Source organism: Macaca thibetana, chromosome 10 (genome assembly GCF_024542745.1).
Source record: "Macaca thibetana thibetana isolate TM-01 chromosome 10, ASM2454274v1, whole genome shotgun sequence".
NCBI lineage: Eukaryota > Metazoa > Chordata > Mammalia > Primates > Cercopithecidae > Macaca > Macaca thibetana.
In genome coordinates this window covers 19,940,280-19,963,393 of record NC_065587.1, presented here as the reverse complement: position 1 = coordinate 19,963,393, position 23,114 = coordinate 19,940,280, and the positions used below count along the sequence as shown (strand labels likewise).

Here is a 23,114-nt window from a genome sequence, read left to right as displayed (position 1 = left end):
TCAAAAAAAAAAAAAAAAAAAAAAGGATTTTTTTACATGTTAAATGCATCCATCAACTGGAAACAATATGAGGAATACTCAAGTCAAAAACTAAGTGGGTATGAAAACCTGGAGAGGTAAGAAAAGGTCTGAAATATTTTATGTTGCAATTATTTACAAAGCCTAATGAACTTAACTGTAAGTTTTCACTGCCTCAAAAAAGCCTCCAAAGGTAGGGCATATAATAAGAGATTTGGGGCCCCCAAGGGCTATACCTTCAATGTAATGGTGAATCCAAAATAAAATACAAGAAAAATCACTTGTCTTAAAGGTTGGTCCTGAGCAGAGAAAAACAAAATCCCCCTAAGAATTTGTAATCAGGAGTGGACCCTCAGTTAGTTTTGTAGCCCAAATACACACTACCTGAATGGCCCAATGAAACCTCTGATAGAGAACGTAACATGGTCCCAAGCTGGCAATGTTCCCAGTCACTTGGGGGACGCAAACAAGTCCTCTCTGGAAGATATCTCCTTCATTCTAGGCCTTAGAGAACCTCAGATATGAAATTGCAGGGAAAATGAGCAGCTCACAGTATAAAATCTTCAAACACACAAGGCAATAAGCACCCACAAGAAAGGGCAACCAGAAATAACAGATATCAGAATCAGACAGAAAACTCTTCCACATAGTGAAATTATCAGATACAGAAGAGAAAATAAGCACGTTTAATATATTTCTAGAAACAGGCAGCTTGAAAACAAGTGAAGAGTAAATATTCAAAAATACTAAACAAATTTCAAGAAAACGTTTTAAAATCACTAAAAATAATCCAGTGAATAGTTTTACAACAGATTACACAGCTGAAGAGAGTATTAGTGAAGCAGAAGTGAGATCTGAAGAAATTTGGAATACAACACAGAGACATAAAGAGGTGAAAAATATCAAAGGGAAGTTAAGACATGAAAGGTAAGATCCCATATATGTCTGATCTATTTCAAAAGGAGAAAATAATTTTTTATGGAACAGAAGCAATCTTTGAAGAGTCATGGCTAAAAGTTTTTCAAGAAATCATAAAAAACACCAATATATAAACTTAAGCTCAACAAATCCTAATTATGGTAAATAAAAAGAAATCCACAGCTAAATACAATATAGTAAAACTGCAAGATTACTAAGACAACAAAACCTTACAAGCAGATTTTTTTTTAATTACCTTCAAAGAGCATCAATTAGGCTGGGTGCAGTGGCTCACACCTGTCATACCAGCAGTTTGGGAGGCTGAGGCAGAAGGATTGCTTGAGACCAGCAGCTGGAGACCATCGTGGGAAAATAGAAGAGACCCCATCTCTACCAAAAAAAAAAAAAAAAAAAAAAAAAACTAAATTAGACATAGTGGCATGTGTCTGTAGTCCTAGCGACCCAGGAGATTAAGGCTAGAGGATTGCTTGAGCCCAAGAATTTGAGGCTGCAATGAGCTATGACCACACCACTGCACTCCAGCCTGAGCAACAGAGTGAGATCCTGAAAATTCATCTCCAAAGGAAGGCCAATTAGACCGAGAACAGATTAGACTGAGAGTTAGCCTCCAAACGAAGTCAGAAGACAAGTATTACCTCCAAAATAGAGAAGAAAATGTTAGTATTCTCCTCAGTCAAAATATATTTTCCACAGGCCACGTGTGGTGGTTTATGCCTATAATCCCAACACTTGGGGAGGCCAAGGTGGAATGATCACTTGAGGTCAGGAATTTGAGACCAGCCTGGGCAATACAGCGAGACTCCATCTCTACAAAAATAAAATAATTAACCAGGCATGGTAGCGTGTACCTGTAGTCCCAGCTACTTGGGAGGCTGAGGGGGGAGGATAACTTGAGCCTAGAAGTTCAAGACTACAGTGAGCTACACAATCATCCTGTCTCTGTCTCTCTGTCCCTCTCTCTCTCTCTCTCTCTCTCTCTCATATATACACACACATATATATGTGTGTGTGTGTGTATGTATGTGTGTATAACTAAATTTAACATGCTAAACAGTATATTAAAATATTTTTTAAAAATATATATATGTAGTGTCATGTGGAGTGAGACTATGAGTTAAGATTACATAAAACTTACCAGGTAATCACAGAAGGAAGAACAATACTAAATTACTTCCAAAGCAGTAGAAGAAACACATTGAATGCAGGGAGGAAAAGCTCAGTAAATCTAAAGAAGGCAAGAGAGGAGAGGAAAAAAGAATGTAGAATAAAAATCACAAATAAGAGAATTCATCAATAATACCTCAGTAATTACATAAAATTAAGCAATCTAAATGCTTCAAGGAAACAATATGGACTAAAAATAAAATCCAGCTATATGCTATTTACAAGAATACACCTAAAACATAAATATATAAACTAAACAGACTTAAAGGCAAAAAATATTACTAGACGTCAACTACTAGAATTTTTGAAGTCACTTTGTAGTGATAGAAGGTAAAACTCATAAATTTCTAAAACTCTTATGCACCTAATAACATCTCAAAATGTATAAAGTAAAATGGATAAAGAGAAAGATAAATCCTCTATGATAATGGAAGACTGTAATGTATTTCTCCCAGTAATGAGAGCTCAGACAACAAATTATGCTAATTACTACATAATTAACACACGTGATGTCATGGACACATACAGGGAATTACATGTGACTGCAGAATACGTATTTTTGAAATGCACACAGAACTTTTATGAATATTAACCACATATTTGATCCAGTCATAAAGCCTCAGCAAATTTCAAAGGACTGATATACAGACCACATTCTCAGACTTGCATGAAGACAGTTCAAAATCAATGACAAAAACAAAACTGGGAGAAAAAACAGACTAGAACAAATAAGAAACATATTTTGAAATAACTCATAGGTCAATGAAGAAAACAAAAGAAATCAGAAAATACAGTTAAACAAAAATACTACATATCAAAATGTACAGAACACAGGTAAAGCAGTACCTTGAGGAAAATTTACAGCATTTAAGGCTCATGTAAAAGACTAAAAGATTTTTAAACATCCAATTTGAGTCAGAAAATGAACATTAGAATAAACTCAAGAAAAGGACAAGAATGAAAATAAAGATTAGATATTCATTAAATAGGAAAATAATAAAAAGAATGAAGAAAGCTGAGGTTGGGCCGGGCACGGTGGCTCATCCCTGTAATCACAGCACTTTGGGAGGCCAAGGCAGGCAGATCACGGGGTCAGAAGATCAAGACCATCCTGGCTAACATGGTGAAACCCCATCTCTACTAAAAATACAAAAAAAAAAATTAGCCGGGCGTGGTGGTGGGCGCCTATAGTCCCAGTTACTCGGGAGGCTGAGGCAGGAAAATGGGGTGAACCCGGGAGGCCGAGCTTGCAGTGAGCCAAGATTGCGCCACTGCACTCCAGCCTGGGCAACAGAGCAACACTCCGTCTCAAAAAAAAATAAAAAAAATAAAAAAGACTTATAAAGACTTATAACCATTTCTTTTTAAAAATCAGTTAAAAGTAGTCCTAACAGGCCGGTACAGTGACTCATGCCTGTAATCCCAGCACTTTGGGAGGCCGAGGTGGGTGGATCATGAAGTCAAGAGATTGAGACTATCCTGGCCAACATGTTGAAACCCCACCTCTACTAAAAATATAAAAATTAGCTGGGTGTGGTGGCACACAGCTGTAGTCTCAGCTACTCAGGAGGCTGAGGCAGGAGAATCACTTGAACCCGAGAGGCGGAGGTTGCAGTGAGCCGTGATCCACTGCACTCCAGCCTGGTGACAGAGCGAGACTCCGTCTCAAAAACAGTCCTAACATATACACACAAAATTCTACACAGATGACCAAGTAATAATTCCAATCTTAGAGAAACTTTCCCAGAGTAGAGGGAAAGAGAGAATACTCCCAAAATCATTTCTTGAAGCTAACATAACCTGCTCACAAAAACCTGACAAACAGTATGAGAATGGACAGTTACAAACTAATGTCACTTATAATGGTACAATTCAAAATAAAATATTAATAAATCTAGCAATATAGAAAAATAATCATTATTATTCCAAAAATACAAGGTTTATGCTGAGAAAAACTAAACAATATAATTCACCACATTAACAAATTAAAGGAGAATGCTACATAGTTATACTAATATGCAGAAAACACTTCAGGTAAAATTCAGCACACATCCATGATATTTAAAAGGAAAAAAAAAAGGCGGGGCACAGTGGCTCTTGCCTGTAATCCCAGCACTTTGGGAGGCTGAGGCAGGCAGATCACTTGAGGTCAGGAGTTCGAGACCAGCCTGGCCAACATGGTGAAACCCCATCTCTACTAAAAATACAAAAATTAACTGGGCATGGTGGTGGGCACCTGTAATCCCAGCTATTCGAGAGGCTGAGGCAGGAGAATCACTTGAACCTGGGAGGTGGAGGTTGCAGTAAGCCAAAATGGCACCACTGCATTCCAGCCTGGGTGACAGAGTGAGACTCTGTCTCAAAAAAATAAAAATAAATAAATAAAAGGTTTAGCAACAGGAACGGAAGAAAATTTCCATAATCTGATATCTACACACATACACACACGCACTTTTTCCTGCGAGACAGGGAGCAAAAAGAGATGCCCACTTTCCCTCTTTATATTCAACATTGTACTCAGAGCCAATGCAATAAGGCAAGAAAAATATTTATATAAAGTATGAGAATTGGTAAAATTATCACTGTTCACTGATGATGTGACCTAAAAAATCCAAAAGAATTCTGCAGATAACAGTCAATGGATATATAAAAATCAATTACATTTTTATATACTAGCAACAAACTATCAGAGAATGTAACTTAAAATTGTCATTCATCTGCAGTAGCATTACAAATCATCAGGTTCCAAAGATTTATCTAACAAAAGATATATGAGACCTCAAAAGGGAAAACTAATACTTTTTTTGAGAGACACTAAAGAAAGCTCTAGATTGAGAATTATACCATATTCATGGTTGGGAAGACTTACAAAGGTATACATTCTTCTCAGTTGAGGACAGATATAATCAATTCCAATGGAACCCCTACAGGTTTTCTCATGGAGCTTGATGATTATAAAATGTACACGAAAATGCTAAGACCTAACAGTAATCAAGACACTATCAAAGTGGAAAAGTAGCCAGGTGTGGTGGCTCATGCCTGTAATCCCAGCACTTTGGGAAGCCAAGGCAGGTGGATAGCCTGAGGTCAGGAGTTCGAGACCAGTCTGTGGTCAACATGGTGAAACCCCATCTCTATTAAAAATACAAAAAAATTAGCCAGGTGTGGTGGTGCATGCCTGTGATCCCAGCTACTTGGGAGAATGAGGCAGGGGAATCCCTTGAACCAAGGAGGTGGAGGTTGTAGTGAGCTGAGATCACGCCACTGCATTCTAGCCTGGGTGACAGAGTGAGACTCAGTCTAAAAAAAAAAAAGTAGGAGGACTGGCTCTACTAGCTATCAAAACAATGTAAAACTATAAATTAGTATTGGCATAGAGAAAGAGACAATAGACAAATATAACCAAATTAAAAGTTCAGAAACAGATTAATACATAAATGAACATTTGATATATAACAGAGGTAGCACTGTAGATCAACAGTGAAAGAAAAGACTACTCAATGAAGGGTGGTGAGGCAACCAGGTATACATATGGATAGAAGGAGAGAAGAGGAAGGGAGGGAATGAAGAAGGAAAGGAAAGGAGAAAAACTGGACCTCTACATCACACTATACATGAAAGTCAATTCTGGGTATATAAAGATCTAGGCCAAGCAAGGTGGCTCATGCCTATAATCTCAGCACTTTGGGAGACTAAGATGGGCGGATCACTTTAGGCCAGGAGTTCGAGACCAGCCTGGCCAATATGGCAAAATCCTATCTGTATTAAAAATACAAAAAATTAGCTGGGTGTGGTGGCACATGCCTGTAATCCCAGCTACTCAGGAGGCTGAGGCAGGAGAATCACTGGAACCCAGGAGGCAGAGGTTGCATTGAGCCAAGATCGTGCCACTGTACTACAGCCTGGGCAACAGAATAAGACTCTATCTCAAAAAATAATTTGAGATAGAGTCTTTTTTTTAAATAATTAAAAAAAAAAATCTAGGCCGGACACAGTGGCTCAAGCCTGTAATCCCAGCACTTTGGGAGGCCAAGACGGGCGGATCACGAGGTCAGGAGATCAAGACCATCCTGGCAAACATGGTGAAACCCCGTCTCTACTAAAAAATACAAAAAACTAGCCGGGCGAGGTGACGGGCACCTGTAGTCCCAGCTACTCAGAAGGCTGAGGCAGGAGAATGGCATGAACCCAGGAGGCGGAGCTTGCAGTGAGCTGAGATCACGCCACTGCACTCCAGCCTGGGCGACAGAGTGAGACTCCGTCTCAAAAAAAAAAAAAAAAAAAAAAAAAACTATACAGATGGTCCTCAACTTACAATAAGGTTATGTTCCAATAAACCCATAAATCAAAAATATCATAAGTTAAAAATTCATTTCATACTTCTACTGAACATCATAGCTTAGCCTAGCCTACCTTAAATGAGCTCAGAACACTGACCTTAGCCTACAGTTGAGTAAAATCATCTAACACATAGCCTGTTTTTATAACAGAGTGTTGAATATCGAACACTGTACATTATAGAGTATCAAATGTTTACCCTTGTGGCTGACAGCTGCAGCTTGCGGCCACTGCCCGGCACCACAATATCTTACAGAATATTGCTAGCCTGGAGAAATACGAAAATTCAAAATTCAAAGTGCAGCTTCTACTGGTTATTGCTTTCACAACATCATAAAGTCAAAAAAAATCATAAGTCAAACCATCATTAAGGTAGGGACCATCTGTATATGAAAGACAAAACTATAAAGGCTTTAGAAGATAAAACAAAACATCTTCATGACTTCAGGGTAGAGAAGTATTTATTTTTGTTTTGTTTTTTGAGATGGAGTTTCGCTCCTGTCTCCCAGGTGAGTGCAATGGTGCAATCTTGGCTCACCGCAATCTCTACCTCCCAGGTTCAAGCAGTTCTTCTGCCTCAGCCTCCTGAGTAGCTGGATTACAGGCGCCCACCATCGCGCCCGGCTAATTTTTGTATTTTTAGTGAGGACGGGGTTTCACCATGTTGGCCAGGCTGGTCTCAAACTCCTGACCTCAGGTGATCCGCCCACCTCAGCCTCCCAAAGTGCTGGGATTACAGGCGTGAGCCACCGCGCCCGGCCAAGAAGTATTTCTTAAACAAGTTATAATAAAACTATAAATAAAAGACTGATAAATTATAATTCTACATTTTTAATTAAGGACTCCTAGTCCTCAAAAAGACTCTGTAAAAATAGAATAAAAAAGAAGGCATACCAGAGAACAGGAGAAGAAATCTGCAACACAGATAACTTATAAAGAACTTGTCTCCAGAATATACAAAATTCAAATCAGAAAATGATAAAATAGAAAAATGGGCCCAAATCTTGAGCAAACACTTCATCACAGAAACCTAAATGGTCAATAAGGCCAGGCACAATGGCTCACACCTGTAATCCCAGCACTTCGGGAGGCTGAGGCAAGTGGATCGCTTGTGTCCAGGAGTTAAAGACCAGCCAGGGCAACATAGCGAAACCCTGTCTCTACTAAAAATACAAATATTAGCCAGGCATTGTGGCACATGAGCCAGGGCGACATAGTAAAACCCTGTCTGTACTAAAAATACAAAAATTAGCCAGGCATTGTGGCACATGCCTGTAGTCCTAACTACTTGGGAGACTGAGGCAAGAGGACTCCTTGAGCCCAGGAGGTGGAGGTTGCAGCGTGCTGTGATCGTGCCACTGCACTCCAGCCTGGGCGACAGAGCAAGACCCTGTCTCAAAAATAAATAAAAATAAATAAATGGTCAACAAATATAAGAAAAGGTGCTCAACCACATTTTAGAAATCAGAAAAATCTAAATTAAACCACACTGAGATACCACTATATCCCCATCGGACTGGCAAAACATTTCAAGTCTAGCAATATCAAGCACAGGCAACAAAGTGGAGAAACAAAGCAACTATCGAGTGCCAATGGGTGTGAAAATTAACACAACCAATTCTAGCATTACCTTTTAAAGTGGAAATGGGCATGAACTATGATTCTGTAATTCTACTCCAAGGATTATATCCTAGGGCAGGGGTCCCCAACCCTCAGGCCACAGACCAGTACCAGTCTATGGTCTCTTAGGAACCGGACCACACAGCAGGTGAGCTGTGGGCAAACAGGCAAGGCTTCATCTGTATTTACAGCCGCTACCCATTACCCATTACTGCCTGAGCTCTGCCTCCTGTCAAGTCAGCGGCCGCATTAGATTCTCACAGGAGCAAGAACCCTATGTAAACTGCGCATGCGAGGGATCTGGGTTGCGTGTTCCTGATGAGAATCGAATGCCTGATGATCTGTCACTGTCTCCCATCACCCACAGATGAGACCATCTAGCTCCAGGAAAACAAGCTCGGGCTCCCACTGATTCTACATTATGGTGAGTTGTATAATTATTTCATTATAAATTACAATGTAATAATAACAGAAATAAAGTGCACAATAAATGTAATGTGTTTGAATCATCCCAAAAACCATCCCCTACCCCGGTCCATGGAAAAACTGTCTTCCATAAAACCAGTCTCTGGTACCAAAAATGTTGGGGACAGCTGTCCCAGGGAGAAAGTCCTGCATACATGCAACAGGAGACATAAACTAAACAATGCAGTTGCCAGTCTCAGAGGCATGCATTTAAAATTGTATTATGTTCAATTGCAGGTGTAATTCATTCATTTTCATTACTGTCTAGTATTCGGCAGTGATGTGGCAACCTAAATAACAAAGAGGCTCTCTAAAAGACATATATACATAAATTTGCAATGCTTTGTTCCCAAATAAGTATATTTTCTTTTGAGAACCTCCCTTTATTGTTATTTAGGTTAACAACCCGAATACTACACAGTAGTGAAAATGAATAAATTACAGTTATATCCAACAACATGGATGAGTTTCTGGAACACAATGTTGAAAAACAAAACAAAACTGCAAAACAGTAAATAAAACGTTGTGTCCATCTAAGTTCAAAAACAAAACAAAATAAAAGTCAGGGCAAAATAAAACAGGAATACACAGAGCTCATACAAATACAATGAAGAGTAAAGAAACACAATTATAAAATGAAACACCCTAAGAGTAATAAACACAATTCAGGATGATGGTGACCTTTGAGCAGGGAGACAAGGGGTCCAGGAAGGACACACAAGGATTTATAAAATAACGAACCAGGTGATGGTTGTTGGATGTATATTTTTTCTGCTTTACAATTTTTTTTTTTTTAAGACAGTTTCTCATTCTGTCACCCAGGCTAGAGTACAGCGGCACAATCATAGCTCATTGCAGCCTCCACCTCCCGGGCTCAAGCGATTCTCCCACCTCAGCCTCAGCACAAACCCAGCTAATTTTTGTATTTAATGTAGAGACGACGTCTTGCTATGTTGCCCAGGCTCGTCTTGAACTCCTGGGCTCAAGCAATCTGCCCACCTTGACCTCCCACAGTGCTGGAATTACAGGCGTGAGCCACCGCGCCCGGCCACTTTACAAATATTTTATACAGTATTCTTTCATAGCTACTCAATGTCTAATGGAAAATAAAAACAGCAGCATAAAGGAGAAAACTATGTATTTTTTTATAGAAGGTGTAAAGACATTTGACAAAATTCAGCCAGTTTCCAGCGGGCACAACTCACATTTCATTATGTGTGACTGGTGCCCCCTGGCGCCCGACTCAGGCAGGACTGGCAACTACCGGTGAGTCCCAGCAGCCCCAAGAGAAACTAAAGGAAACCCCAACATTTTAAAAGCCACTTGCCGAAACTCTCACTGCTCAGCTCTCACATGTGGATTTCCACCCATATCAGAAACAAGCCTGGGATCATTACTCAACATTGTTTCAGAGGTTCTAACTAAAGCAAACTGACAAAATAAATTGGTATACCCTGCAAATTTATATCTATAAAAAACAGGCTTATTAAAACTACCAGAATTCCTAAGATAGAAAGTGAATTATATTAAATATTAGCTTTTCTTCATATTAATAATCAGTGAGCAATACAGATGGGAAAAAGTATTTCATCACAATAGACAAAAACCATAAAACACTTAGGAATAAATTTAACCAGAAAGTTATAGAACCCGTATAAAGAATTTATAAAATCTTATTGGAGGACCTAAAAGAAGTCTTGAGTAAATGGAAAGCCATTTTTATCCTCTGGGGGAGGATTAATATCATAAAAATGTCAATGCTCCCAAAACTTACATTTAAATTTAATGCAATTATAATTTAAATCCCAATGGAACACTTTCTTTTAGGCAGGGATGGGAGAGAACTGGATAGTGCGATTAAATATTTCATGTGAGAGAATAAATTCTAAGACTGGAAAATCATTTTTTAACAAGTGAGGGAGATTGATCTATTTAGATGCTGATGATGCCCACAATTATAGTTTCAGCCAGAACCTCACCCCTCACATCACACTCACTTGTGCAACTGACCACAGATGTCTCCACTGGGGTCTAAGGGGCATCTCAAACGCAACAAGTCCACACCTGTTGGTTCATTTAATAAGAGGCTCATTTAATAAGTAGGGCTGGAATGAGTTAATTTCCACCTGGGGGCAGGGGACGCTTGACTCTTGTCTTACAGCTTATACAAAATATATTCCATGAGGACTACAGGTTGTCTAGTAAAAAATAAAAAATAAACATTGCAACAAAATGTAAGAGAATATCGGGGGAAGGGGAGAAGAGAGAAGGGGATGGATTTCCCTAAGCATGATAGGAATCCCCAAAACTTTAAAACATTTACCTTTCAACAAACACCATAAACCAAGCCAAGGACAAACGCATAGAAAACAGACTAATGTTAAGTCCAAGAGGCTTCAGGCGCTCGGCCTCAGGTCCAAAGGCAGGCACACACCCATCCCGGCAAAAAGAAAAACACGCAGCTTCCTTTCCTAGTGTTTGTTCTTCCTTGCAAAGATAAAAGCGCCGACCCTAAAGACATCTGTTCAACGACTGTTTTCCCCAGTGACTCCCCAAAAGTTGGAAAACAACCTGGGGGGAAAGATTTCATCTGCACTTTGACTTAATTAATGCTCAGCAGCTTGCAGGAAAAAAAAAATCCTCGCTTTTCTGCTTGGGGTGTGAGTGGGCCCTTGCTCTCCTTGTAACTCCAGCTACTAGAGAGTCTGAGGCAGGAGAATTGCTTGAACCCTGGAGGTGGAGGATGCAGTGAGGCGAGATGGCGCCACTGCACTCCATCCTAGGTGACAGAGCGAGACTGTCTCAAAAAAAAAAAAAAAAAAAAAAAAAAAAAAAAAAAAAAAAGAGAATCCCTGGAAGTACTTACCTAAAAGATGCGAAGAAACCCCCAAAGGCCACAGGTACCTGCAGCAAACCCTGAGCGCCGCCGCAAGCTCGCGAGGCTTCCAAAGCGCATGCGCAGGTCACGATGCACGTGCGGCGCGCCAGCAAAACCGCGCAGGCGCCGTGTCGCTTCCGCCTCGAGCGTGCGGCGGGGTTGGGGAAGCCCTCTACAGTTCATAACCGTTGACTGGTTATGAACCGTTCATAACGGGCGTTCATAACCACGCCGTGTTAGACTGAGCATGACCAGTCTACAGACCCGCGAAGCCTCTACAGAGATGGCCAAGTGCTGGAGTCCTGGCTGCGTCCTCTAGGCCAGGTGAGAATTTACAACCCACCCTCGGCCACGTGTTGTGCTGTGGTCGCTGATAATTAAGCATGAGGAACTTGGCCGGGCGCGGTGGCTCAAGCCTGTAATCCCAGCACTTTGGGAGGCCGAGACGGGCGGATCACGAGGTCAGGAGATGGAGACCATCCTGGCTAACCCGGTGAAACCCCGTCTCTACTAAAAACAAAACAAAACAAAAAAACTAGCCGGGCGAGGTGGCGGGCGCCTGTAGTCCCAGCTACTCGGGAGGCTGAGGCAGGAGAATGGCGTGAACCCGGGAGGCGGAGCTTGCAATGAGCTGAGATCCGGCCACGGCACTCCAGCCTGGGCGACAGAGCGAGACTCCGTCTCAAACAAACAAACAAACAAACAAACATGAGGAACTCAAAAACTCTGAACCTTCTGACAAACAGGTTCCCCCCTGCCAACTGCGGTGCCCCAAACCCAGCGGGACAGATTGGTTTACATGGTGGAGCATTGGGGAGGACCCAGAGCTTTCAATAAGGAAAGAAATGATGTGGGGAGGGATAGTAATCAAAGTAGGGGATTAGGCCGGGCGCTGTGGCTCCCAGCCCTTTGGGAGGCTGAGGCAGATGGATCTCAAGACCAGGAGTTCAAGACCAGCCTGGCCAACATGGCGAAACCCTGTCTCTACTAAAAATACGAAAATTAGCCAGGTGTGGTAGCACGCGCCTGTTAATTCCAGCTACTAGAGAGTCTGAGGCAGGAGAATTGCTTAAACCCTGGAGGCGGAGGTTGCAGTGAGGCGAGATGGCGCTACTGCACTCCAGCCTGGGTGACAGAGCGAGACTGTCTAAAAAGGGAAAGAAAAAAAAAAAAACAAGTAGGGGATTAGAGCTGGCCACGGCTTCCCCAGAAACCTGCAGTTACTGGGGCAGGAAGGGGCCTTGGAGAATCCCTGGAAGCATCTTAGTAGAATCCAGAGGGGACAAGAAAAGAGGAGGGATAAGGTCTGTCGCATCCTTCCCTTCTTATTGATCCAAGTTTGCCCTAGTGGTATGAACCCCCTTACCTTCCAGGCCTTGGTGGGCAGCTGCTGACATGTCCAGAGCCCCAGGAAGTGCTGAAGGCACCTGCGGTTCAGGCTCCATGGAAGCCCAGCCCTCCTCCATCCTTCAGGGACACTGAAACTGGCCAAATGGTTAGGCCATGAGGATGGCTGCTGAGTAAGCACTTTACCCCCACATAGGACAAGAGTAAGCAGCTGAAGGCCTACAGGTAGCAGGTAGGCGCCAGTGAAATCTTGGAAGCAAAGACGTGGGGGTCAAGAACAGCAGGGAGCTTTGGGCCCCCATCCCAGCTTCAACCAGAGCAGTTCCAGGACTCCTGGATTTCCATATGGGCTTCTGGATAAATTTTAGGTAGGTAACAGGCCCTGAGGCTGAATAAGCTGGAAAGCCTCTGCCATCACCCAACTCCCTTATTTTAGAGGAGGAACGGGGAGCCAAAATGGGCAGTGACTTATCTGAGGCCTTGCCAGCTTGAAGAAAGAAATGTCTGCTGAACCCATCAGTGGCCCTGGTAAGGCCTGGTGCATTGCAAGTTATTGGATGAAAATGGTGACTGGCCGGGTGCAGTGGCTCATGCCTGTAATCCCAGCACTGGGAGGCCAAGGTGGGTGAATCACTTGAGGTCAGGAGTTTGAGACCAGCCTGGCCAATGTAGTGAAACCCTGTCTTTACCAAAAAATACAAAAATTAGCTGGGCATGGTGGCATGCACCTGTAGTCCCAGCTACTCAGGAGGCTGATGGGGGAGAATTGCTTGAACCCAGGAGGTGAAGGTTGCAATGAGCCGAGATCATGCCACGGCACTCCAGACTGGGTGACAGAGCAAGAGTCCGTCTCAAAACAACAACAAAAAAAATGGAAACAACCCCAAATGTCCATAAATAGGAGACAATATATCAACACATGAAATGCTCTGTGGTTCATGAGAATAAAGAAGACCCATAAGAGTTATTCTGAAGCAGGTTCCACTACACTTAAGCTACACTAAGTAGTTAACAGGCAGAAAGGGAACAGAGTAGAAGTGTGTTCACTTAGGAGGGATACTCTCCAGGGAGAATTCAGGGATTGGGTGGGAGAAGGGAGCCTTGCTTTTCATGGTCCAGCCTTTTAGACGGTTTTAATGTTTACCATGTGCATGTGTCACTTAAAAATCAAACACCCTAGGTGAGGCATGGTGGCTCACACTGTAATCCCAGCACTTTAGGAGGCCGAGGCAGGTGGATCACTTGAGCTCAGGAGTTTGAGACCATCCTAAGCAACGTGATGAAACTCTACCAAAAATACAAAAAAAAAAAAAAAAAAAAAAAAAAAAGCCAGGCGTGATGGTGCGTGCCTGTGGTCCCAGCTAGAGAGGCTAAGGTGGGAGGATCACTTGAGTCTGGAAGGCAGACGTATCAGTGAGCCAAGATCGTGCCACTGCACTCCAGCTTAGGTGACCAGGGTGAGACCCCCATCTCAAACAAAACACCCTAGTACCCACTCCTCTCGGTCCTTAAACACCAGCGTTGCTGCCCTTCACTTTCTTGCAGCCTTGTGCAAAGGACCTTTTCACCACAGATCAGCCAGACCATCTTCCTCCTCCCAAGTCATCAAAGAGTTCCAAGCTGGTCACCTGTCCCTTGATGTTCCCAGGAAACTGGCAAAGAGGACCCCTGCATTTTATCTTCCCATTGGGAGTGGCAGGATCTCTGCCTGGGAAACAGGCTGCATTCAGCACAACTGTGGTAGCATTAACAAAGCACAGTGGGCACATCTAGAAGTTGAAGCTAAAACATTCAAGAACTCCAGTCTGTTTCTGTGGATGTTAGGGGGTGAAGATAAAACAATGGAGGTGATGAGGAATAACTTGAAGACCGTTTAAAGCCACAGTGGTACAAAGAATGAAGAGAAGGAAGGTGCTGAATTTTACTAAGAAGAAAACAGACCGAGTTCAGGAGTCTCACCAGTAGAAGTTTATAGTATTGCATTTTGATTACATGTGTGTGAATTTTAAAAATTGATTACCCTCCAGTAAAAATGCAGAACCAACTTGCATTTGGATTAAAACATTAGATTTGGGGACAAAAGTGGACCCCATGCTGCCTGAGATGAACAGAGACAGCAGGATGGCAGAGGAATCACCAGCTCAAGAAACCCCAAGACTTGGACAGTCTTCCAGCAGAAGAGGCCAGGGTCTCTCAGTGTACTACCCCAAACAGGCCTCTCCCAGAGATGTAGTCTGGGAAGGCCCAAAACCCACCAGACACAGGCACATCCAGTGGGGAAAGACTTCCCATTCCAGTGTGGCCTGCATCCCTCACCTCTGCTTCCAGTCTTCTGCTGGCCTCGGAGCAGCAGGGTAGCCATTGCTGATCTGGGTTAGGGAGATGCCAGAAACACACCCAGGTTTGAACCACAAGTTAGTGGTACAAAGTCATAGTCCTTGTGCCTTCAGAAAACCCAGAGGCCCCGAATCCGAGTGGGAAGAGAGTTGGGAAAAACTGAACCAGATTCTTCCAGTGGCCATTAAAGAGAAAATTCAGCAACCCTTGCCTTTGTCTTTGACCCTGAGAAGTTACGGGACACAGATTGTGGCACTATGATGGGACATGGAGGGAACGCATGGTGTGCTTCCTGCAGAGATGCCTCTGGAGTCCCTGTGGCCAGGGGACCTCACTGGCCCCCTCCTCAGGCACCTCGATGGGGCTCAGTGGGGCCCGGCCAAAGGGTAGAAGTAGAAAAACATCAACAGGCTGTCCAGATCAACTGGCACCATCCAGGGCCCTGCTGCACCCACACATGGAGGTCACTAGCTCAGCCCCAGGGGTTTTTTCACACCCAAGCTCCGTCCCTAAGGAGTCCTGTGGGGTTCCACACTCAGTGTGCTACCCAAATCAGAGATTCACCACAGATCTGTCTCCCCTTCAACCTGGACTCAAGTTACTGCGGTAAGAAACCTCACTGACCATGGTTAACTGAAGAAATCCCTCCTTCAGAAAGAACCTGAGTGGTAGATGAGGTGGTTAGACAGGATCTTTTTCCCCCAAGCTGTCTGGACAACGCCACAGCCAGGACCAACTCGGACAGCTGCGAGAGAGAGCCCCTCCAATGTGGAACCTCCTACACAGCCCCCCTTTTGGGTCCCTGGATCTGAGCCCCCAGCAGGACCACCACTCTGGGGGGAAGTCTCCCTCCTATCCCTCAGATCCCCACGTTGTTCCTCCTCTAGGAGAAACGTCAGCCCTGCCCCTGGAGCTTCTCTAAGATGGCACTGAACTCGCCGTTATCTTGAGGAGCCAAGAGCTGAAGTGACTCCGGCTTAGCAACCCAGTGTGGCCAAAGTGGAAAGGTTCTCTGTCCTTTGCAGTCACCAAAAAAGAAAAAAAAAAAAAGAAAAAGTATGGTCTCACAGGCACAGCATCTTCTTTTAAAAAATAAATATTTATAAACTTAAGGAGGAAGATTCAAAGAATCAGGGTATCTTTCCCTCCAAAAACACAAATGTCCCCTGTAAGTCAAACCAAGGTGCGACCACCAACCCATGAATGAAGCCCCCTCCCCCTGCAGCTACAGGGTTGAAGGGCAGGTGGGCAGGGGAGCTGCTCTCTCTCCCGCCTTCAGTCCCCCTTGGTGATGAGGTCCTCAATGTAGGCGTCCAGCTCATCATCTGTGTTGATGTCTATGTCCTGGAATAGAGCAGGGCAGGAGTCAACGGGGGGCCAGAAAGTGATTGGGGGGCCCACCTTTACACCTTCTCTCAGCTTCTGGGACAGAGCCTAGAGTCCCCTCCCCCACCTCCCACCCCACCCTGGATGTCAGGCTTCTGTCCTATCTTTATTCTCCCCTCCTCCATCTACTGTGCACGGATGATGCCCAGATTTCCTGTGCCCGCCGTGCCTCTACCCCATGTTCCCAGTTGTCTTAGATGTACGTTTCCCTCAGATCCTACAAATATGCCCACTTCTCTCCCTTCTGTCACTGCCCAAGGTCCAGGCCACCACTGTCTCAGACAGCTGTGGGAGCCTCCTCACAAGAGGCTCTGGTTCTAACTTTGACCCCTCCAGGCCTCCTCCAACCAACCAGGTAAGTGTCTTGAGACTGAAAACTGGATCATGCCACACCCCTCCAGTGATCTCCATTGTTCTCAGGATCAAATCCCCCAACTTTCAAGCCCTGCCTCTGCTCCTACTGCCCCCAAGTCCCTGCTCAGGCCTCAAGTCCTCCTCTTCCTTCTGCGTGGAATGCTCGTGTCACACTCTTTGCATGACTGGCTTCCAGTGTCTCCAAATGCCTAAGCCCCTGAACATTTTAGTCAAGTGGCCTCTCAACACTTTACTGTATCTCCTTAAGAACCACCATCAGTAATTCTGTCTCTTCCACCAAACTGGCAGGCTGTGAGAGCAGGAACCTTCTCTGGCTTGTCTTATTCATTCTGTATCCACAGGACAGGCACAGAGCAGGCCCTCATGCTTACTGCCTGGATGAAGGACCAACAAGCTAAGGAGCACTCCCCACTTCTGGGCTACCCAATCCCATCTGGGCGTCATGTGGAAAAGAACTTCGTTTTTATGGCTTGGAGGGTTCTCAAACCAGGCTGTACCTCGGAATGTCTAAAGGGAAAAAGCCTGGTTCTATGGGTCTGGCTGGGCTGAGACCCAGGCAGCCACACCATCTCAAGCTCTCCTGCCAGGGTGCTGTGCAGCCAGGGTGGGAACCACAGATTCCTGTGAGTGGACAAATTCTTGTGAGAACAGGAACAGGTCCCAGGCCCCCCTCCCTGAGAGACCAGGTGGTCCAGCTGCAACAGGAAGGCTGCCGGGCTCACCTCCTGCACCTTTTGCAGGAGTGCCACGATGTTGGTCCTCAGCTTCTGCAGCTTCTCCTCCGTCTCGCGGAGCTTCCTCTCGGAGGTACGCAGGCTTTCCTCGGAGGCCTTGGCCCGGGAGTCAGCACGGCTCTGGTAGGAATTGCACAGGTTTTGGAGCCCTACTTCATATTGCTTGAAGTACTCTTTCTGTTGGGAGCACAGCAAGAGGGAGGGTACATAAGGGGCTGCCACAAGGAAGAAGACAGTTAGCACACAGGTGAAGCACTCAGCACAGTGCTCTGGCAGACACCAGGCCATGAGGACACATGAGGGGTGATTCTTACCATTCCAAGTGGCAAAAAAGGTTGACAGAATCACTCTTCCATGCTCAATCATAACCTGTCTGACTTCAGTACAGCCCTGTGCCATCCACTTCCAAGACATACCCAACAATGTCAGCACTCATATCAGTTCTCTCTTCACCTACCAACCAATAGCAGATATCTTCAGCTCTGTGGAGCAGTATATACTTCTGCAGCATCAGAGCTTTTTACTATTTTCCCTGAGTACCTGAAACCTCCAGCGGGTGAGGTAGGAAACAAGCAGTTTTTCTAGTGGCTTTTGAAGCAGAATACTTGTTTTAAATGAAATGTCACATGGAATCTCAGTGTGAAAAACAATGTAAGTAGTATCTCTTTAGGTTCAATTTATTTTCCAAGTTCAAATTTATAAGATGACTTACTCGTAAATCACTGAGAATGATGAGGCCACTGTGATGAACACACACACCTCAACCAGCAGGTGCTAGCTGGCTACTGTAGTCTTACCAACTCTGGTGTTTACTTCTGTAAAGATGCATGAGCTGCCCAGCCTAGAGAGGCTTCTAGATGCCATTTTTTAAAACTGTTACTGGCAAGTATCGAACCGTGTCATTCACCTTATCCTACTAAAACCAAGATAGCAAGAGAAACTTCTACACAAAACAATAATTGCCTTGGCAGCACAAAATAAATGCTGGAGCAATCCCCAAAGTATTAAAATTCAGTATACAACATCTTGAAAGCAGACATGGTTTGTAATAATTTTTTTTAATTATTTTGAGGTAATTGTAGATTCACATATAATTGTTACATTCGTTTTTTTGCAAAATGATACTTGAATCTAATATTGCAGGGCTCCTGAGGCTCTATGGAACTCCTGATGAATACAGTATAAAGGACATAACTGACAAGGACATATTGAACAGTAGACTTTGTTTTATCCCTGATGCTAAAAAAATAGTTTGAGTGATGGCCGTGCGCGGTGGCTCATGCCTGTAATTCCAGCACTTTGAGAGGCCGAGGTGGGCAGATCACGAGGTCAGGAGATAGAGACCATCCTGGCTAACACAGGGAAACCCCGTCTCTACTAAAAATACAAAAAATTAGCAGGGCATGATGGCAGGCACCTGTAGTCCCAGCTACTTGGGAGGCTGAGGCAGGAGAATGGCATGAACCCAGGAGGTGGAGCTGGCAGTGAGCCAAGATTGTGCCACTGCACTCTAGCCCAGGCGACAGAGCAAGACTCTGTCTCAAAAAAAAAAAAAGAAACTTTGAGTGGTTTTAGACATTACAATTAGCAGAACAAAGGTGATCCACTGGTATTATAGTTCCTTGTACAAAAAAAAGCTAATATACTTTTTTTTTTTTTCTTTTGAGACAGAGTCTCGCTCTGTCGTCCAGGCTGGAGTGCAGTGGCGCAATCTCGGCTCACTGCAGCCTCCGCCTCCCGGGTTTACGCCATTCTCCTGCCTCAGCCTCCTGAGTAGTTGGGACTACAGGCGCCGGCCACCATGCCCGGCTAATTTTTTTTTTTTTTTTTTTTTTTTTTTTTATTTTTAGTAGAGACGAGGTTTCACCATGTTTGCCAGGATGGTCTCGATCTCCTGACCTTGTGATCCGCCTACCTTGGCCTCCCAAAGCGCTGGGATTACAGGCATGAGCCACTGCGCCCGGCCTAATATACTTTTTTTTGACACAGTCTCACTCTGTCACCCAGGCTGGAGTCCAGTGGCACAATTTCAGCTTACTGCAACCTCTGCCTTTCCCCAGGTTCAAGCGATTATCATGCCCCAGCCTCCCAAGTAGCTAGGATTACAGGCCTGTGCCACAACATCTGGCTAATATTTTTTATATGTTGTAGTAGAGATGGGGTTTTACCATATTGGCCAGGCTGGTCTCAAACTCCTGGCCTCAAGTGATCCACCTTCCTCAGCCTCCCAAAGTGCTGGGATTACAGACCTGAGCCTCCACACCCAGCCTAATATACTATTTTTAGACACTCATGCAGACTTTGTTTTGGGCCCAGGCATTCAAGCCCACTGCAGAGATCCTGCTACACCTAGGCTCTACTCTGAGTTTGGCAATAACTTTAAGCTAAAATCAACAAATCTGACAAGAAGATGCCTCCAGGCCAACCTAGCCACCCTATTAGCTGCTTGTTCCTCCTAGGATTTGCAGAGAGCACCTGCAGCCTAAACAAGGACGAAAGTTGAAGCGTGGATCTTTCTGTGAAGCAGCTGTGATTTCTGCACCTTCTAGCTCCCTCACTGAGCACCACCCCTTCATATCTTGCCAGGAGAGCAAGGCAGCATCATGAACAGAGCAAGTCCTAAGAAGTACCTGGGTTCAAATCTGGGCCCTGTCACTGACCAACAGACTCTTTACTGAGCCTTAGTTTCTTCAACTCCCGCTTCATTTCACATTTTAAAAAGTAGAATAAAGACAAACACCATGTTTTTTTAATCTCTGGCAAACTTTATCAAGCACACAACTGCCCCATGAGGATCCGACATCTTGAATATACTAATCCTAATCCTGCAGTTTCCATTCCAGTTGTCTTTCTCTAGAACCTCTTTCCTAGAAAACTTAGCTATTCCTATCATAGAAAAATCATCCCACTTCATGTGGACAATTCCCAGAGCCCCATCTCCAGCCCTGGCCTCCCCCTCCCTCCAAGTGCCAGTCCCTGATTTCCACCTGTACACTGCACATCACCAGAAACATAGTGAGGGCACTTCTGGCACTACACAAACCTCCACTCGTCACCTTCGTTGCACTTACCCATTTTTCTCTCCTAGTTAATAGCTTTGTCATCAACCTCCAGTTCCCACAGGCCTGAGTCACTTGCCTACAATCCATGATCAGTCTGCTGACAACCTCTGACACAACCCTTTCACCCCCAAGCCCACTGCCACCACACTGGCTCCTGTTCCCATTCCCTCACCTCTGACCTTTTACATAGGACCAGCCTCCTCGCCCCTGCATCTCCCATCCACCCATTCTACCCAAACACGCTGCTACCCAAATTACCCTCTTAGGGGCAGGAGCAGCAGACTACAGCCCCTGGGCCGAATCAGCCTGCCAACTGTTTTTGTAAATAAAGCTTTACTGGAACACAGGACATCCGTTCCTTTACATATTGTCTGTGGCTGCTTTTATGCTATAATGGCAGAGTTGCCACAGAGACTGTATAGCCTGTGAACCTGAAATTACTTGCCAACTGGCCCTCTACAGAAAAAATGTGTTGACCGCTGCCCTAGATATGGTTTGGATGACAGTTCCTTCAGCTCAAAACTTTTGCAGGCTCTTCTCTTCATACAGAGTTTAAGCCAGTATGACAGACTGGGGATTCAAGACCCATCATATCCTGGCTTTCAGGCCCCTCTCTAAATGCTCACCACACAGCCTGCTGCCCTAACCCCACCCCCAGAGCCTTTGCTCACAGAAGTCCCCACCTCAAACACTCCTTTTCACTTACACAGGCAGGCACTTGGCAAAATGCACATTTTCTTCCAACTCAGTTGCTCTCTCTGCCCCCTAGGCCACCACAGCCCTCCATAGCCTTTCTATCCATTTTCTCAGCACTCACTGCTCCTGCCCTCATGTCCAGCTACCTGGTAACAACTCAGTCTCTACTGAATCTTGAGCCACTAAGGCAAGACTCTCTTTTGCTGCTCACTATGAGGTCCAGCAGACACCTGCTCGGGCAAGGCACCCCTTCAGCATTTGCTGGGTTAAGTAAGACCTAGTGCTTATGTCCAAGCTTCTCTGTACCTCCTTCTGAGTGTCAAGTTCTATGCACTTTGAGCCTCAGCTCTTCACTGTTGCCTGGGACAGGTTTACTCCCTCTGCTGGGGCAGAAGAAAGGGGGTATGCTTGTCATAAAATGTCAAACTACACCTGCTATCCCTAAGGGATGACTCAACTCCTAGCACCTGTGGTGGAAGGGGTTGGCTTTCTGCACACCAGAGTCATATCCAGCTAAGCCAATTTTTTCCCCACATCATAAAGTCTCCTCTTCTTTCAGCAGAAGAGAGGCTGGCTGAGATGGAGCACACAGCTGAGAGCTAGCAACTGCACCAAGCATAACAATCACAATCACAACAGTTACAACAAATCCAGGGGGCAGGGGTGGGGCAATGAAGAGTGTGGAATCGAAGTTCAGGCCAGACTCACCAGAGGGAAAGATATTAGCTCATCTGAATTCATAGCACTCAGCTGCTTCTTGGAGATGGGGAAACTTGGAGGCAGGAAGTACCGTAAACAATTCCTGAAGAAGGCAGGGACAGTAATTCAGAATGGCATGGAGCAGACAGAGAGCTGCTGCTGGCCCTGGGGTGGGAAGACAAAAGACACATGTACCGGAGGATCTGGACGAGCAGGTCGATGGTCTCATGATTGGTGCTCAGGGCAGTGGTGTCAGGCTCAATGCGGAGGCATTCGGAAGTGGAGGGCTCTGCCACGGCTATGGCCTGTTGGGCCACAGGGCCTGCCTCCTCCTCCCCGCCCTCCTGCTGCGTGTCAAGGCTCTGATGTTCCGGAGAAGGGGGCTTCATCAGCCGCACATCCTCACTGCCTTTCTCCACCCTGTGGAAGACACACAGCTTATGTCACATCTGACCCGGGCTCCCAGGATGGGCTGCTGGCAGGGAGGCCGGGGATACCTCCTTCAAGGAACCACTGCTCCTCCGTGATTGGGGCATTACCAGCGGTCTCTTGGTGTCGTGTCTGTGGGCACGTAGTCAAACTTCACCTTCCACCGCACCACATGCTTGCCCACCTCCACGGCTGTGACACGGCCCGTGTACCACTCCCTGTTCACACGCACCTCCACGTGAAGCCCTTTATCTGGCAATGTAGACAGAGGTGCGAGTCAGAAAACTAGCCTATAGTCCCTCACTTGGCCGGGGCCACATTGAGAAAGGCAGTTCCTAGGGTTTGGAGGACAGGAACACTTAGGTGCTTGCCCCCAATACACCAGGGACACAGAAACCAGGGACCAGCCACCATGGTCTCCTTCCCCATCTGTCATGAGGGTGCCAAAGAGCAGAAGAATGAGTGATTGCCAGGAGTGAACACCAAGGAATTAGTGTTAAAAATAACCACAAAGGGGTGATCCCTTCAGAATTCTGCTTAGGATTTGACTTGGATCCACTGCTGCACAAGAGCCCAGACCCAGGAAAGACTCCATGAGCCTTTGGTAAACTGCTGCTGGTAAGAGGC

The 23,114-nt window shown here is 45.0% G+C and overlaps 1 protein-coding gene, 1 long non-coding RNA gene and 1 pseudogene across 4 annotated transcripts in view; 1 reads left to right on the top strand and 2 right to left on the bottom strand.

Annotated features, from left to right (window-relative positions):
- Nucleotides 1-1,171: 1,171 nt before the first annotated feature.
- LOC126963953 (uncharacterized) lies at nt 1,172-11,473 on the bottom strand. The gene is made up of 3 exons (XR_007729265.1): nt 11,411-11,473; nt 2,093-2,182; nt 1,172-1,326 (listed from the first exon to the last, which is right to left on the bottom strand). It is a non-coding gene; the product is annotated as an uncharacterized LOC126963953 (long non-coding RNA).
- Nucleotides 11,474-11,530: 57 nt separating this feature from the next.
- On the top strand, nt 11,531-16,221 carry LOC126963949 (uncharacterized; annotated as a pseudogene). The gene is made up of 2 exons (XR_007729264.1): nt 11,531-11,746; nt 14,315-16,221. The product of XR_007729264.1 is annotated as an uncharacterized LOC126963949 (transcript).
- MORC2 (MORC family CW-type zinc finger 2) overlaps nt 16,187-23,114 on the bottom strand; it is a 41,703-nt gene continuing 34,775 nt past the window's right edge. The window contains exons 22-26 of one of the 2 annotated variants that reach the window (XM_050806691.1): nt 22,598-22,739; nt 22,254-22,478; nt 22,068-22,161; nt 17,590-17,778; nt 16,187-16,450 (exon numbers count right to left, since the gene is read on the bottom strand). In XM_050806691.1, the coding sequence (XP_050662648.1) occupies nt 16,382-16,450; nt 17,590-17,778; nt 22,068-22,161; nt 22,254-22,478; nt 22,598-22,739 (719 nt within the window). In that variant the 3' untranslated portion in view covers nt 16,187-16,381. The remainder of the gene's footprint in view (nt 16,451-17,589; nt 17,779-22,067; nt 22,162-22,253; nt 22,479-22,597; nt 22,740-23,114) is intronic. The other variant, XM_050806692.1, reaches the window with a different exon arrangement.